General features: G+C 44.7%; 1 protein-coding gene across 1 annotated transcript in view; it reads left to right on the top strand.

Annotated features, from left to right (window-relative positions):
* Positions 1–735: 735 nt before the first annotated feature.
* The window catches only part of GAB3 (GRB2 associated binding protein 3), a 293254-nt gene continuing 277992 nt past the window's right edge, over positions 736–15997 (top strand). Inside the window, exon 1 of the mRNA XM_069211804.1 lies at positions 736–1008. Coding sequence (XP_069067905.1) covers positions 937–1008 — 72 coding nt within the window. The 5' untranslated portion in view covers positions 736–936. The remainder of the gene's footprint in view (positions 1009–15997) is intronic.

The raw sequence follows: 15997 nt of genomic DNA, 5'->3' as shown, positions 1-15997 counted from the left end.
TGATTTACTAAATAAATGAATAAAGGCTGAAACTCTGATCTTTTAATAAACCTTCATGGTTTGGAAACCACCCTCTCTGTCGTTCTTGTGGAGCCAAATGGGTTTCACCCAGTGCTTGAAATGGAAAAAAGTACAGGTACTCTGTGCCAGAGTACCTGCTTATTTCAGAGAAATGCCGGTACTCTCCAATTAAAAGTATTACGTTTTTCTTCGTAAGAGCAGGTACTCTCACTCTAAAAACAAAAAAGTGCCGGTACTCCGTACCGGACAGTGCCGGCCCATTTAAAGCACTGGTTTCACCGAAGCTTGACTTGTACTGATGTTAGCTCCCAGTATACACATTCAACTGATCCCTAAAGGTACATACGACCAGCGGCGCAAAATGCCACAATCTGATTTACGACTAAAGCAGAGAACGCAGGTATAGAAAATAGTGTTGTATCACAGTCGATTTAGTTTGCCTCACAGCGATTCAGGTATGTTTTCTGTATTTACAAATCGTGCATTTCTAATTATCATAACTGTACCGTGTTTTGCTATTAAGTAAACTTGCTCGTATTAACCCCAGCAGTTGAGTCCCTCGGGTTTGTGAGAAGACGCAGGTACAGAGGACTGAGAGTGCCAATGGCCCAAGAGGGGCAGAGCGCCTTGCAAGAACCCCGGCCCCCACATGGCAGCGCTGAGGTAATCGTGCACGTGCTGCGTTTTGTTTACAAGCGGTCCCGGGCGCGTCACGTGCCTCGCGCTGTGGGCTGGGTGGGAGGGGGAGCTCGGCGTGTCAGCCATCAATGTCAGCGAGGACTTCCTCCCGGCGGCACAGCGGCAGCGCTCGCGCACAGCTGGAGGAAGCCGATTGCTGCTGGGTTTCAAAAAATTAAGCCAGGACCGACTCTCTCCACACACTGGATCTGCCGCCCCTCGTTCTCAGGGGGGAAAATGAGCGCTGGGGACGTGGTTTGCACGGGCTGGCTCATCAAATCCCCCCCGGAGAAGAAGCTGAAGAGATACGTGAGTAGGGTGCAGCTTTGCTCCTTTCGGGTTCCGCGCGCAATGTGTGACAGCGCTGCAAGGATGAAGGGCGGTGTAGCTTTTTTGGTGGGGGTGGCGGAGGCTGCCTTGAACGATTGTTGAAATAATTAGCAGTGAATATTTTCATACCTCTTTGCTACTTTAAACAGCGCATTTCATTCAACTCAGGCGCCCAGAAGACGGCTTGTTAGCGCTACAGGAACGGAAATGCGCGTATGTAGATCCTAACTGCAGAGTTTGCTCGGTGGTGGACACAGGCGAGGGCTGCAGGGAGTTCACCTGTTGTTTCACACTCTTGTTTATGCTGCCTAGGGACTGGTCAGGTCGTAATCGTTTCTTTTTAGGTGCCAGAAAGCCGTTTTCATGTTAGTCAATGCATTTTACGATTTGGGAAGTTTTGTTTTTCAAATTTCATTATAATAAGTCTTATGAATCGCCTCGCCCCAACCCCCCCCCCCCACCCCCTCCCGTCGCATTCAGTTGTACAACGTATAATTGTCGGTGTTTTGTAATGCAAATTAGCAGACTACCACTGAAAGTCCCACGTTTCTCCTTTTCTAGTTGTTTTGCTTTCACGTTGTGGTGTTTTCAGTAACTAAGTGAACGTTGGCAAGGCGTACATAGGCGCGTCTATGACCGTAGTGCTTAACATCGGTTATTTCTAGGCGCTTTGTTTTGTATTAGAAACTCATTGTTATCTAGTCTACAGTTTCACATTCTGTAGCATGGTAAATAGCAGGTGTTGTTACTATTTTAGTATGCTCTATCTATCGATCTCGTGAGAAAGAAAGGCTGAGTCAGCACTCCGATCTCTGAAGCGCAGCGGTGAACACTTGACTCGCACAGTTATAATTGAGAATTTAAGGCGAACCCGTCTGTCTAGCTTCACACAATATTGTCGAATTAGTTTGGATGACAGATCTTCGGTTTCCTTAGGCACAATAAGCAAGAAGACTGGAAGAGGTATTTGAACATCCTGTTAAAAATGCAAATTAATCACTGGCAAAATGGAGGACGACAGGCCAACGAGTGTAGAAAAGCACAGCATTAACGAGAAGTGCTCCCAAAGCCTCTTGTTTTTGACCACAAAGAGTCAGAGTCATTTTGTCTGTCACCAAAACAATGTGCGTGTGTTCGAAAACGCACCCGAAAAGGACCTCATATCAGACCAGCAAAGAAGGCACTCCACCCAGGAATGAACACCCTGCATCTTCCTGGTGCCTCGTGAAGTTCAGAGCCCCTCTTGGTAGCTATGATATTAAGTTACTTGAAGGCCCATGTTATTGATGATGACATTTAACAACATAATGCTTTCTAGCAGTTATAATAGTGGTCTGTACTTCACTTGAGCAATGGTGATAGCCACATGCAAAATAGTTCAATTGTGTACATGGTATCTCTGAGAGGTGTTTGTGTGTCTCCACCAGCCATGCATGTCGCAGGATGTAATTCAGGCAAGGCCGACTTAGCCCTTCATTCTTGTGAGGACAGTCAGTTTTGTGAAATTGAGTACCACGGGGTGACTATAACATCTGTGCTTGCATAGCTATATAATATTAACTCTACTATGGGAAGTGTTTTTTAAAAACAATATTTTAAACGTGTGTGGAAGGAAAGCCCAGGACTGGCAGTGACATGACCTGTAGGGGTGTCCCTACCATTGATGGATCATGTGCAGTGGCACCGGAGCCTAGAGGAGCCCATTGAACCCCCATACTTGCTGTATTTTACTACCCCAGCAGCAGTCCACGAGGCCGTTTTGCTTGCTCCGAGGCCCAGGGCACCCTTGCCGTACTACTGGAAATAGGACATATCTGTCAACTGGCACCACCTCAAGAGTGTCACCTTCAACCAGTCCTGGGTTTTTGACTAACACTTTTCATGTTGCGCTTTAATGTTCCCCTTTGTCAGTGCCACCGCACAACTCCCAGCATCATAAGTGGTTATCCAATTACTGCAGGTGTTTTGGGGTTCCGTGGCAAGGCAGTGCAGTATTTATGTAGCACTTACTGTCCATAAGTAGGGTGCTGAAGCTATTGCATACACGAGTAGCACAGCACTCCATGTGGGGTGTGTAGTTGGAAGAATGTTGTCTGTGTTTTGAACCTATGTGTGAAGTTCTTCCATGCCGTGCGTCATGACCACAGAGGTGCGGTTATCGTGTTATGGGACACAGCGCTTAGAAGTGTGTTGGATCATGAAGTGTGAGAAAGTAAGAAAGTGGTAAACATGCCCAGGGCTAACAGCTCAACAGACCAGAGCTGGAGTGTCCATGCAAAGTTAGAAATTGCCCCTGCTGTACTGTTCCTTGCTCCTGCCTGTGGTGCACGCGTGGCGAGGACCCCCACCCCCTCCCACTGAAGCCTGCCCCTGTACAGCCCCTTTCGTGATGCAGTCCAACCAAAGCCTTCGGTGCACGTGTAACATTGGTTCTGCGCTACTTTAAACGAATTGCGCTCCCACGGTTTACACTTATGAGTTACGCCTCTCTGCCCAGAATATAAAATGTTGTTGGCTAAAAAGCCAGGCTTGCAGGAGACCTTGTGAAATGGGGCACACGGCAGCTCCCCATAGAGTTAGACGGTAACCCGATAATGGGATTGCACATTTATGGTAAATGCTATTCAGGCGTAGGGGTTATTGTTCACTCTTCTGGAACTGTCGACGTAATGCACTTTCTGTCTGATTTTCCCCAGAGGGCTGCATTAGGATCCTGCCATATGTTACTCACGCACAGCTCAGCAGCTAGCCCTGCACACGCTGCCTCGTTTGTCTTCGTCCATACTGTTGTTGTTCGCATTTGTGGTTGCTGATGCTGGCTTTTTTTTGCCGTCCTTTGCCAGTAAGTATGAGGAAGCGACTCCTTTCAGCCAGCGGCCGACGCTGGTGCGTAACTAACGGATGACGGCGCAGAGGCGCAGCCCCCTGGACCAGCATTGTCGGTTTAACTGACAACACTGTGCAGGCGCGAAGTTCCTCCTTCTGCCTCGACGCCAGCGTGAGAGGACAACTCCGTCCTGTGATAGTCCCCATCACAGAGACCAGGAGCCCTGGCAAGGAGCCCCGGCGCGCCTGGGCCCTGGAGCAAGGAAAGAAATGGACCCACTCGCTACTGTCTGGATTGTAAAATAAATCAATTAGCGGGGATGAATGGGCCGCTCAGGCCTCGCTGCCCCGGTGCCGCTGCACCTGCTGCACCAATTGATACTACGCCCTTGGTGTCAGGCAACCCTCGGCACGACCCGAAAATGTATCTTATAGAAGCAGGTTATCTGTTCTGCCCGAGCCCTTTGCTTTTTTCCTTAATGAAAGTTGTCAGATATGACAATGGCATCCATTAGCATCCCTGCAGAAGATTCCCGTTCATCGGTTATACATATTTCCAGCTGGATCAGGTTACGCCTTTGGGGTTTTGACCATTGGACTAAATGTACTCCGTGAAGCAACAATGGCAATTCTACTGGTTAAATCAGATCCCAACTAAACACCAACAGGCGTCATGGGACGTCAATGACCAGGTCAAACATGCAACTGAGATCAATGGAATTTTTCCTGCACCAGTTAGTTCCAGGTAAACTTCGTACTTGTATAGCACACTACTCACCCATTAGGGTCTCAAGGCGCTGTACGCATACTGCTGTGGAACCCCTCCTGGCTTTTCCCTGTGAGGTGTCCACTCCTGGGCAACCTCCAAGGTGAAGCCAGGCATCCCAGCGCTGTTGGGTCCATTGTGGAGATTAAGCAAGCTATTGCCCAGAGTTACAGTGTGGGACCCATGATTATATTAGGCACCGATGCGAGAATTATCAGGTCCGAGGAACTTGAGCCCAAGACCCGCAGAGGCGGGAATTGAACCCTGGTCCCAGGCTAGATTTCTGCATCAGGGTCTGCCGCTCTAACCATTGAGCCACACTTCTCCACCCAGGTGCGTAACTATAATTGGTGCAGCTTGTGCAGTGGCACCAGAGCAACATGGAGCCCATTAAACCGTCACAATGCAGTATTTTACACTCCAGGAGCAGTCAAAGTGGCCATGAGCTTCAGGTTAGGGCCCATTTACAAGTGACCGGTACTCTACTTTAGGACGTATGGCCTATATTTTTGGACACTTGTCCACGTGCTAAAAGTAGTTGGAACATGTGCCCAGAAAAGGACTTGGGGATATTCAAAAACTTGTGGTTACATGTGCAGTAAGATCACATCTAGGGTGTCACTTCCCATTCCAGGCCAGAGACTTGTAATGGTATAGCAGTGGTGAGGGTAGTACCGTACAGCGATTGTAATACACTGTGTGGTATTACCACACAGTATTTCCTTCGCCGCATAAAATTGTAAATTAATGGCCAGCAAAACTGTAAGTGGATCCAGTAGAAACCTGTTGTAACTATTCAGCTGGAATTTCCACCAAGGCTGCTTCAATACTTCGTTTTGACCATTGGCAATGCATTGGTTTCGAAAAACATAGTTCACTGGACCGATGTCATACCTAGAGATTACTTGTCATTATTTACAAGCATGACATATTTTCTGTGAATTACAGCTGTCAACCAAGTTTTTTTTTCTGTGATCCAAAAAAAATAAAGAAAGATGTCTTCAAGGTTTGGTGACATTTAGTTATTTTAATATATTTGTATACTTTTTTGATACCACACAGAACTAGCTATAGGGAGAAGCTACGTTTACAGCTATAAGCAGACGTGTCTGCTCTTGCTGGCTCCCTCCCATGTGCGTTTCTCTTTTATGCTAGCACTCCATGTTTTGGCACATCAGACCCAGAAGTGTTGGCTCTGCCAATGCTTGTTTGGATTGGAAGTACATTTGAGTGTCGTCCGATGATTTTGCAGGTTCACTCAAAATTGCTGTGGGAATTGAACCAGCAGACGAACATATGCGTTGAAACAGAGGCAGGCTTGAAGAACCCTGCAGACCATCCTGTGCCATGACAGTTCCACTGAACCTGCTGCCAAAGAGGAAGAGGAAGGGTTGCATCTGCACCAATGCGTGTCTTGAGATTCCAGCATAATTCTGGGACCCACTAGAACTCATGCTTTAGGGTCGTCCCTTGGGTAGTCCAGAGGCAAATTCATGGATGTGTACTTTATATATGGGCCGTTTATAGAAGTGCACGCCATTTGAAATGTATGAATGAGGCTTGCAGGTGCCTCTGTAATTCTTGGTACGCTCGTGCCTAACTGATAGATCAAGTACCAGGCTCCTATGATCTCAGGTTGTACCAAAATTAAGCTCTACAGCAAGGAACATGAGAGCCAGGTGAATTGTTTGGCAGCATGGTGAGGGCTCTCTCTAGTTAACTTGCTAGCAAAAAGACACTCATTTGGTAAGCCATGCGAAACATGAACATAAATAAATGTTAGTGTGGGCAGCAGGTTACCTTATTTCACCATTTTTCCTTCAGTGCAAGCCAGTATGTTAAATTGCACTGGCCTTATGGTCTCATTGTGGAAACACAAACCTCATGCGGCTAGTTGCTCGGGCATTGGCTTTGGGCCAGCTGTGCACAGACCACCCCACCCCATGTTTCCCTTTCTCGCATATCCTCCCAGCCACTTCCTGTAGATGCCTTGCTGTCAATGTTCAATTCATTTAGTTCTTTTGTGTGTGTGATAGATGTAAGGGGCCTCAGTGTCCCATACAGTCAATGTTATGGTCCCCAAACATGTGAGCAGGCCTGTTAAAAGATATCTCTCTGCAACAAGGGACTCACACCCATGCAGTTTCCTCCCGCAGCACAGACGTCTGTCACTATCTGCAAAGTCACCAAACTCGTGAGGGTCCTAATGAATGGACACCAGCTAACATCAATTATTCAAGCAACAACCACCGGTCTAGGGAGTTTTGAAGTGTAATCTTTCTTGATTCAGCAGTCAGCGCAGAGTTCTACATGAAAGCCTAGTATGGTCATAGAGTTACGCACAACAGCTGGTTCTAGACTGTCTGGAGTTAGAAGAATGTCTTGATTGGAAGCCGCCTGCTGAGCGCTAGGGCCTGAAGCTGTTCGGCAGCTGTGCCCTCTCTTCCCCACGTGATTCATTTTAGAACAGAAATCTCAAACACCGTGTTGATATAACATAAGCACCATAACCTTCTCGCTTTAAAACTAAACAGTCATTTATTTTAGTGAGGTTAGAGAAAGAAGTGCGTAGGAATAAATAGGAAGAACATATCTACTGGAAAAGCAGAGGCAGCTGCCACTGAACAGGGGTGGTGGGGCAGGGATTAAAAAAAATGTAAAAAAGAAAAAAATACTTACCTGGTCAGATCGGCAAACCTGTTCATCTCTATCCTCCTGTTGGTTCGGAAGCATATAGGCTTCCAGGCTTTCCTCAGCCAATCACCATGCTGCTTTCACCAGCATGACGGCAGCGTCATGATTGGTGTGAGTGGCCTGGTTCGGCGCTCACAGGGGGAGTGGCACTCTGTGCACTTTCTCCTCCAGGCTGTGAAATACAGCCGGTGGAGAAATGCAAAGTGCGCATGTCTGTTTGCCTGGCCCAACACGGCCGGCCAAACAGACGTGCGCACTTAAGGTGCACATACCACTACTCTCTTCAGTCCCCTCCATCCCCCACTATCCTGGCTCAGCCAAAAATAAAATGATAACGGATTGGTATTATCCTTTTATTTTTCTTTTGCTGAAAGCAGGGGGCAACGCTCCTCCTTAGTGGAGGAGCCACCCCTGTGGAAAAGAATACATTGAATGTATAGCCTGGACAATACCGCATACCTTCCAAATGGAAGGAAACATATATTTATTGGTATTAAAAATGAATCCTTGATGGAGGGAGAGGGAGAGGTTGGAAACATAGCCACTGATGAGTGAGGGTTTGCTGATTCAATCCTCATGACTAATTTGTTTTGAAGTGTGCATAATGCACATTACTATAATCACTCGCTTCCCAGGCATTGGCACCTGCAAATTAGACCTTGATGAGTTGTGATGTTTGTATAAATAGGCAGATGCTGTTGAGTGAGATGGGCAAAGGAAAAAGGCATGCTCTCACTAATCCTGGCAAGCTGGCAGGAAAATTCGTGCTACACACAAAGAAACAGTGGAAAGTTCTCCAACCTCGATCATTGAGGACCGTGGCTTCCACTGATACAGCTGGGGCATAATCTTTGTTGAAACCATGGAAAGTTCTTCCTCTCCTATGATTGAGGTATTTGCCTTCTGGCACTCCAGCTGGCGTATGATGTTGGTTAGCACAGTGGAAAGTTTCCACACTCCTACGATTTGAGGGGTTCGATTTAAGGTGCTACAGCTGGAGTATAATCTTTTTTAGGACAGTGGTAAGTTCTCCCACTCCTGCAATTGAGGGGTTCAACTTCTGGTGCTACAGCTGGAGTATAATCTTTGTTAGCACAGTGAAAAGTTCCCACATTCATACGATCGGGGGGTTAAATTTCTGGTGCTTCAAGCTGGAGTATAATCTATGATAGAACCGTGGAAAGGCCTCCCGTGCCTACGGATCGCCATGTGATGCTACTGGTGAAGTATAATCTCTTTAGGACTGTGGAAAGTTCTCCCACTCCTGCGATTGAGGGGTTTGACTTCTGGTGCTACATCTGGTGTAAAATACTTGTTAGCACAGTGGAAAGTTCTCTCATGTGCTATGATTGAAGGGGTCAACTTCTGGTGCTGCAGCTGGGATACAATCTTTGTAAGGACCATCGAAAGGTCTCCCACCCCTATGATTGAGGGTTCGGCATCTGGCACTACAGCTAAAGTATAATCTTTTTTAGGGCCGTGGAAAGTACTCCTACGACTGAGGGGTTTGACTTCTGGTGCTACAAATGGGGTATAATCTTTTTAGCACTATGGAATGTTCTCCGACCCCTATGATCGAGGATCTCAGCTTCTGATGGTAACGCAGCGGTAGAATCTTTGCTACTAGAATGGAAAGGACTTTGCAGTCAGTAACTGAGGTACCAATGCTCGGTGGTCCAGCAGTAGCATGTATCTTTGATGACTTGGCCTGCATGGAGGCCACCGCATTTGTAGGCGACTTTTCTATATGATGGCGCTTTGCCCCCATATTAGAGTTTGGTCCGCCCCTAAATACTGTGAGAATGGTGGCTAGCCTTTGTCTTTGATCATGAGCTGTCTCGTACAAGTCCCTTAAGTAGGCACGACCAAATTCAGTAAACAGGTTTATGGCTTTTGCTAATGTTATAAGAGGCGAGCAATGGGGCAGACTCCAAGGGAAGAAAAACAAACATTAACTGGAGGTCCCCTATTGTTGTGCTGCATTGAAACGAGATGTATCATTGTGCCTTCCGTCTCCAAGGAAATAATGCACTCATGGGTAACCAAAATAGCTAAAATATTCATAATGATTGACAAGACTAAATCTGTGCCAGTACTCGGTGGTTTTAAAAGCATTGTGTTTGAGCTCTGGTAGCACAGAGTGCCTGTATATCTCAGTAAATACTGGAACTCAGGGGTATGCGTTCTAGAAATGGTGGCAGGGGTAATAATTCCCTTATGTCTAAAAGAAGTACGGCTCAAATAGAATTGTTTAAAAAATGCATTTATTAAATATATTGTGTAAGTAACTCTTCTTAGGCATTCACCTGGTGCAGGGCTCACCAGCTATGCCCAGCATAGGGCTTACTTGAACTCGTTTTGAATTGATTCTCTGTTGATCATTGACTGATACATGGTCCGCAGTCTTAGCCGTTCAACTTGGGGGAGCAGAATAAACATTGTTATTGCTTTGTCATGTGACGGCCGTGGTTATTTGTTATTTCAACGTGTTTCGGCGTTGTCTTATTTTTCTGTCTGTAAACAGGGGGGGATATACCCTTTGTGCACATAGAAAGCTGGCAACTGTGGCTCCCAGACATGTAGCGTGTCGCACTGAAGCACCAGCCCCTCCTGCCTAGTGCTCCATACAGACCACTGTGTATGTAGTATGGAGGAAATACAAGCTGTGCTGTGGTTTACTGATGACTACAAACGACAGAAGCGATGGGTAAACGCAGCAGGGCCATTATCCTGTGTTAAAGCACTGTATCGCGAGGAATCAATTACACACAACTGATAATCCATTTCACATCATCTGTTTGAAGACAGTGGTTAACCCCACACATGTTCGTTGGAGCTGATGCTCCCCCGGACACATTTATTGGGGCGTTAGTACCCCCTATTTGTTGCATTGAGACCTTTGGCCTTCCCACACTGTTAGCGAGAAGGCACAAAAGGGCCGTGACTAGGTATAGAAATGTGTCATGATGCATTTTATTTACTGAGTATTTTTTCTTCCTTTATCCTAGCTTGTCCATAGAGTGATATAGCTAGGATATTGTGGCGCGTGATCTATTTTCAGTTAGCTCTTGGTTCTGACTGTTAGTGGGTGTGTTGGTGTTGCCTACGATAAATTGATCACCCTGTCTGAAGTCTCCATTGGTGATGATAGCTCACAACAGAAAAGTTTTAGGACCAGCTGCTACTTCATGTCCCCTGTTCTTTAACCAACCCTCTAACTGGTCCGTCCTTTTCCCTCTAAGCTCACATGCAGACGGGAAGATAGAATATGTGAGGCAGTAAATGGTACCACAGCTAGGTATTGCTCCACTAGACTGTGATCTGACTAGTAATCAGTAACAAGTGAAAATGCAACAAAGACCTCCAAAGTAGGCACCACAACCTCCTGTAAAATGCAGCAGTCCGAAGGGTAGACCAGTACACGAGGTGACATTGGAGAAGTTGTTAAGTCCTGCTGCATTCAATTGAGGACAGTAGCTTGTGTACATATTCATTTGGGCTAATGCTGAAGTATGGCTTTGGTATTGTTTCGTGGTATTCAAACTGGTTAGCATAGGAACTTGCTGTAGCACTGTATTTACGAGATGGGGTGTTGGGTGTCCAAAGCCATCTTTAATTTAGAGGTGTGTAATGCCTTGACAAAATTTATTGCTGGGTGGTGTGGATGTGCCATTTTCAGCCATACCTGTAAAATTTTAGGACAGAAATGTCCACTGTGAAATTTTACTCAGATATTTTGAAATCTCTCGAGTGTTTTTTTGTGTTTTTTTTTTTTTTAATGTATAATTTGAATTCCTTCTGAAGCTAAGTTGCTGTGTTTAGCCCTGATGTAGTGGAAAGTCACGTGTGATCGGTGTGTGACATATGAGAATCAGGGCGGAAAGAGGGTGTTTTCCATTTTATCCACATAGTATTAAAGGAGGCAAATGGTTTCCTGCGCTCCACGTGTTTGAGATGTATTCATGATGAGTGCGCGCCCCAGTTTGGATTGTGTGAGTGAACGAGAAGCTCCTGTGTGCCTTCAAAGTGTGAACACCTGAAGGCAGAGCAGGGAGTGTGAGGTAGCTAACACCAGTAGGGCGTGTGTGCATGGGGTATCCCATATTTATCTGTAACTTACTAGTAAGAGATACATTTTCTTCTCCTGCAAGAGGAGAAGACCATCATCATTACAGTAGCTCTTAACTGTGAGGCTTCACGTTCTCCTCCACAATGCACATCACCTCAGGGATCTTGGCAGCACATCACTAATAGAACAGAGCAAGCGAAGAATCCGGCTACGTAAGGGCCACAGACGGTAAGCTTGTTCCTGCGACTGTCTGAGTGAAAACACAAATGTGAAAAAACTATCAAACATATTTAAGACACATATGATGGCTCTGTCTCTTTGAAAATTGGCATACACTGATTAGTTGACAGGGTGTTTGAAGAGTGTTGCATATATGGTGGTAATCATCATGTATTGCTTCCAAGGACTAGCACAGCATAGGAGTGCCGAGTTGGTTCCTTTGCATACAGCATGCTTTTTGATTTGTGAACTATGCACCATCCTATAAACATGGTATCGACCCAGTAATCTATGGCGCGAGCTGATTAATGGGCTGTACCGCGCAGGCTGCTCAGTTATAATCCACTTGTGCTAACGTGGAGAACCCTGGGGGAAAGGCCCTCTCAGTGACTAATGTGTTCTCAGACAAGGGATCGATGGATTCTAATGGAAAAGGGCTGATTAGTGTCTAAACATGGCTAAAAGGGCTGCAGAGGACAGGACGCTAAACCATATTTGCATGTGGTAGGGGATGCCCTTGAGATTTATATGACCCAGATCCCTCAAAGGCATCCCTGCAGTTTTGAGTGGTGCAAAGTTTGGAGGATAATCCCGTTTATTATCGTAAAGAAAAAATGCAAAACCAACTTAGCATTGGTTTAATATTCTCCCTTTGGCCGTCTGCTTTCACCATGCTCTCTGCTCCACCTTGCAGGATGTTCTAGCACGCTAAGAATGTTCTAGCACGCTGAAAGCCAGGATTTAGATAATTTGTTTTAAATCACATTTCAATGATAGGGAGACAAACACATTCATAAGAAAATGTTTTCAAACAAAGATTTTGAAAAGAAGTAAGTAAAATCATTCAGTGAAGTACATATCCGGAAGCCGTAATTGTTGGGTAGACTGGTTATCAAAAGTTAAGTTAGTGCACTTTGAGGCAGTAGGAGGAGGTGATTGTGAATGGAAAGTTTAAAGAAGAGAAGTGGGTGACAACTGTGAATTATGAATGAAGAGGGGTAGATGAGTGAGTCACATAATGATCAGCCAATGAGCTGGTTAGGGTGTTTTTGGTGTACATGTGGACGTGAGACGTTGGTTAATTTGGATGTTATTGAGTAATCCAGGATGAACTTAGTGTTGGCCCATTCAGTTTGATGCATGGAGGCAAGGCAGTTCTGATCAGGATTTTGAGATCTGGTAAAACTGGTTTAGTACAAGGACCAGTTAGTTATAATAGTGTAGCATACGAAAGAAGGGAAAGAAAGTTATGGAGGCCCAAGATGTATTGAGCTGCAGAGATGGTGATCGAGGAGTAACAACACTATACCTGTATTATTATTATAAGATATTCATACTACTGGGAACCCAGAAGTGCTTTGAAGCACGATTGGGTCCTTTTTGGATTTTCAGTGAGAATGTTCAGATTAGGTTAGTGAGGGAGGGGACAATGAGGGGGGCGGGGGGCACTGAGTTCTTGTCCATTCATTTAAGTAAGGTGGACTTCCTGCCAAATAGGAGATTGGTGATGAAGTGCTGTTTTGTTCTTTTGAATGAAAGGTTGCCTAACAGAAATAGCCGTGAGGCGCAAGCGTCTAGCATTATACTATGAGGCAGATGTCCATGGTGAAATGACCAGTATATTATTGGGAGTTTGCGACTGAAATGTGCCTGTGCGCTACTGTAGAGAGCTGAAGGTCACAGAGCAGCCATAGTGTAGGGATTGTGGGTCTGTCGATGATGAGAAGGTGCGTGGACTAAGCAGCGCAAGTATAGAAAGTTTTACTGCTGCCTATGTGTCTGAAGGATATGAAATGTGCAGCACGGTACAAGAAGTCTTAATCTGCATTGTGTGCTGTGCTTGTAGTAGGAGAGCATTGTTCATAAGGAAGGGTGGAGTGAGCAGAGAAACATTACATCAGTACCAGACTATTCCTGTTATGCTTAAGGATTATGTTATGAGCTCAACCGTGCCACTCTTTCTTGCCTGCCTTTATTTCTGTATTCAGGGAGGCTTCAGTACATTTGTTAGAGGATGGAGATGTGGTATAATGTGCTGTGGTGTCATCAATGTCAACAGCTGCTCTTGTGATGGCATAAGAGAATCCTTTTTAGGTGGTTAAGCATCTTTTGTTCAGACTGTCATTTCATAACACAATTTCTGAAATACAAGCAATTATACTTTCTGGGCCAAGGCAGTCATGTAGAAGTGGGCGGTAATGAGATAGCTACAAAAAGGGTGATTTCCCCTTCACCCATTTCTGTGTTTTGCTATGGGTAAGACATTTGTTCTACATGGTCGAGCCACTGTTGCCTCTGTCATCGATAAGACTTTGGTATTTATAGTGTTGTGTGTGTGTTAGTGTGGTTGCATGAGCGAGCTGACAAAGATGGAATTCGGAAGTCAGAGTGTGGAATGTGGTGAGGTAGTATTAGTATAGCGTGTCAGACCTTAATAAGTAAACTTACAAGGGGACGCGAATAGGTCGATGAACCTTATGACTCGTATTATGAAGTTCTTACCATAGCTCCAGTACATAATCAGTACTCAATAATCATTAGTGATCAATAAAATCAACAATCAATGGAGTCAGTAAATGTCACACACCATGACCTTTCAGCCATGAATAACCACGCTTTTAATAAAAGTTTGGTACGTTTATTTCCCTTATATTAACAATGCTAAAGTCATGTAGATCAATCTCAATATCAATGAAACACATTTATGAACAATACTGGTTGCCCAAAGCGGCGGAAGAAACGCAATCTAATCAAAGCTTTAACCACAACACATTTCAGAGCTACAGTGCAAATCAATAGCAGAATCAGCTGTGACAAAAATATAACATACATGAAAACTCAGTAAATGAATTCATCAATCATTTGTCCCTGTTTTTGTTAGTCATTTTTGAGGGCCCTTAACTAACGTCAGATTAGCATAAGCATGTTGGGCTTCATGCAAACAAGTTAGAACACAAATTTAGGAAAAACATCTAACTATGGATCTGTCAAAACGCGCAGTTGGCACCTAGAAAGAAAAGGCATAAAAGTCATACTTCGTCATATCTACCTATCAACGCTATGGGTCAGCAAGCAGAATCAGTCTTCGTCATCAGTCGATCAGCAAAGCATCAGGCTCTCAGTCAGAGAGTATGAGCCCAATGGCAGAATTAATCTTGTATCTCTTCTCTAAATCTCTGCATCTCAAGTCTTGAATTCTCAAATCTGAATAATTCTCTTCTGTCACGTTGTTGTATCAAAGTCACCTAAACTATCCCCTAATTCCCTATTGGTCAGTCAATCGTATGGTTATACTTTATCCATTAATATATCTATACCAAATCTATGTACTCTAATATTTCATTCTTCACATGAAGTTGATTGGTTCACTTTACGATGTCCTCATCATCCGGCTCATCAGGTAACAATATTGTTGCATCTTCAGCTCCAATCAGTGTCTTCATTGTTCTCGTCCTGGGAAAGTACATCTCACACACATTACACAAAAATTGTTACACTAACAGGAGCATCTTCTTCTAGCAGTCGCTTCTCACGAAAAGCTTCTGTTAAGCACTTTTAACAAGACAATGGTCATTTCACAGTTCATTCACTCTGTCAGCATTTTTTATTAAACGCTAAGAAATACAGCTTCTACCCGAGGCCTGGCAAAACTAGGCCAAGACACTCGCTAAGTTAAGGCCTACAATTAATAAAGCTAGAGCATACTTCAAAAGCCTTAATATGACATATTACTACATCAGTATAATACATTTTCAATATTTCATAAGTATTAATCATTAATTAGTACATTTCGTGAACACTGGTAGCCATTCTTCGAGGTCATATTTCCAAATATATGCATTATTTTTCCACATTATTCATTCTCTACAAAGTTCATTATTTCATTATTCAAAATACATAAACACTCATTAAAAATTTCAAATTAGAACACCTGCGCTAGCAGTATGGATTCCATGGTGTGTGATATAAGGTGGAAGGTTGACAATGAGGGGTGCTAGTAGCCTGGATGTTGGTTCCCTGCATTGCTTCCAGTATTCTGTACAGCTCAGATTCTGAAATAAAGAGTGAGAACTTTACTGTGTCCTGTGATCTCCTAATGTGAACTTAGCAATGGCCCGAGTGAGAGCTGTCTGGGAGAGTAGTGTTGGATACTAGATGTTCCTATGATGCTGTGAATGAAAAGCGCAAGCTACAAGAGGTACAAGTTACCACTACTGAATGCCTTGCCCGTGTGAAAGTCTATGTTGTGCCTGTGCTTTGAGGGGAGTACTATCGGGAACCAACCCACAACGACAGTCAGAATGGAACACATACGCATACCAGCTGCAAAGAGGTGGAGGACGATGTCACAATGCAGCCAACTTCACAACATTGCAGACCACCATTTTAGATGT

The sequence above is a fragment of the Pleurodeles waltl genome, chromosome 2_1 (genome assembly GCF_031143425.1).
Source record: "Pleurodeles waltl isolate 20211129_DDA chromosome 2_1, aPleWal1.hap1.20221129, whole genome shotgun sequence".
Lineage (NCBI taxonomy): Eukaryota > Metazoa > Chordata > Amphibia > Caudata > Salamandridae > Pleurodeles > Pleurodeles waltl.
Note: the sequence above shows the minus strand (reverse complement) of the source record. Positions and strands in the feature narration are given on the sequence as shown.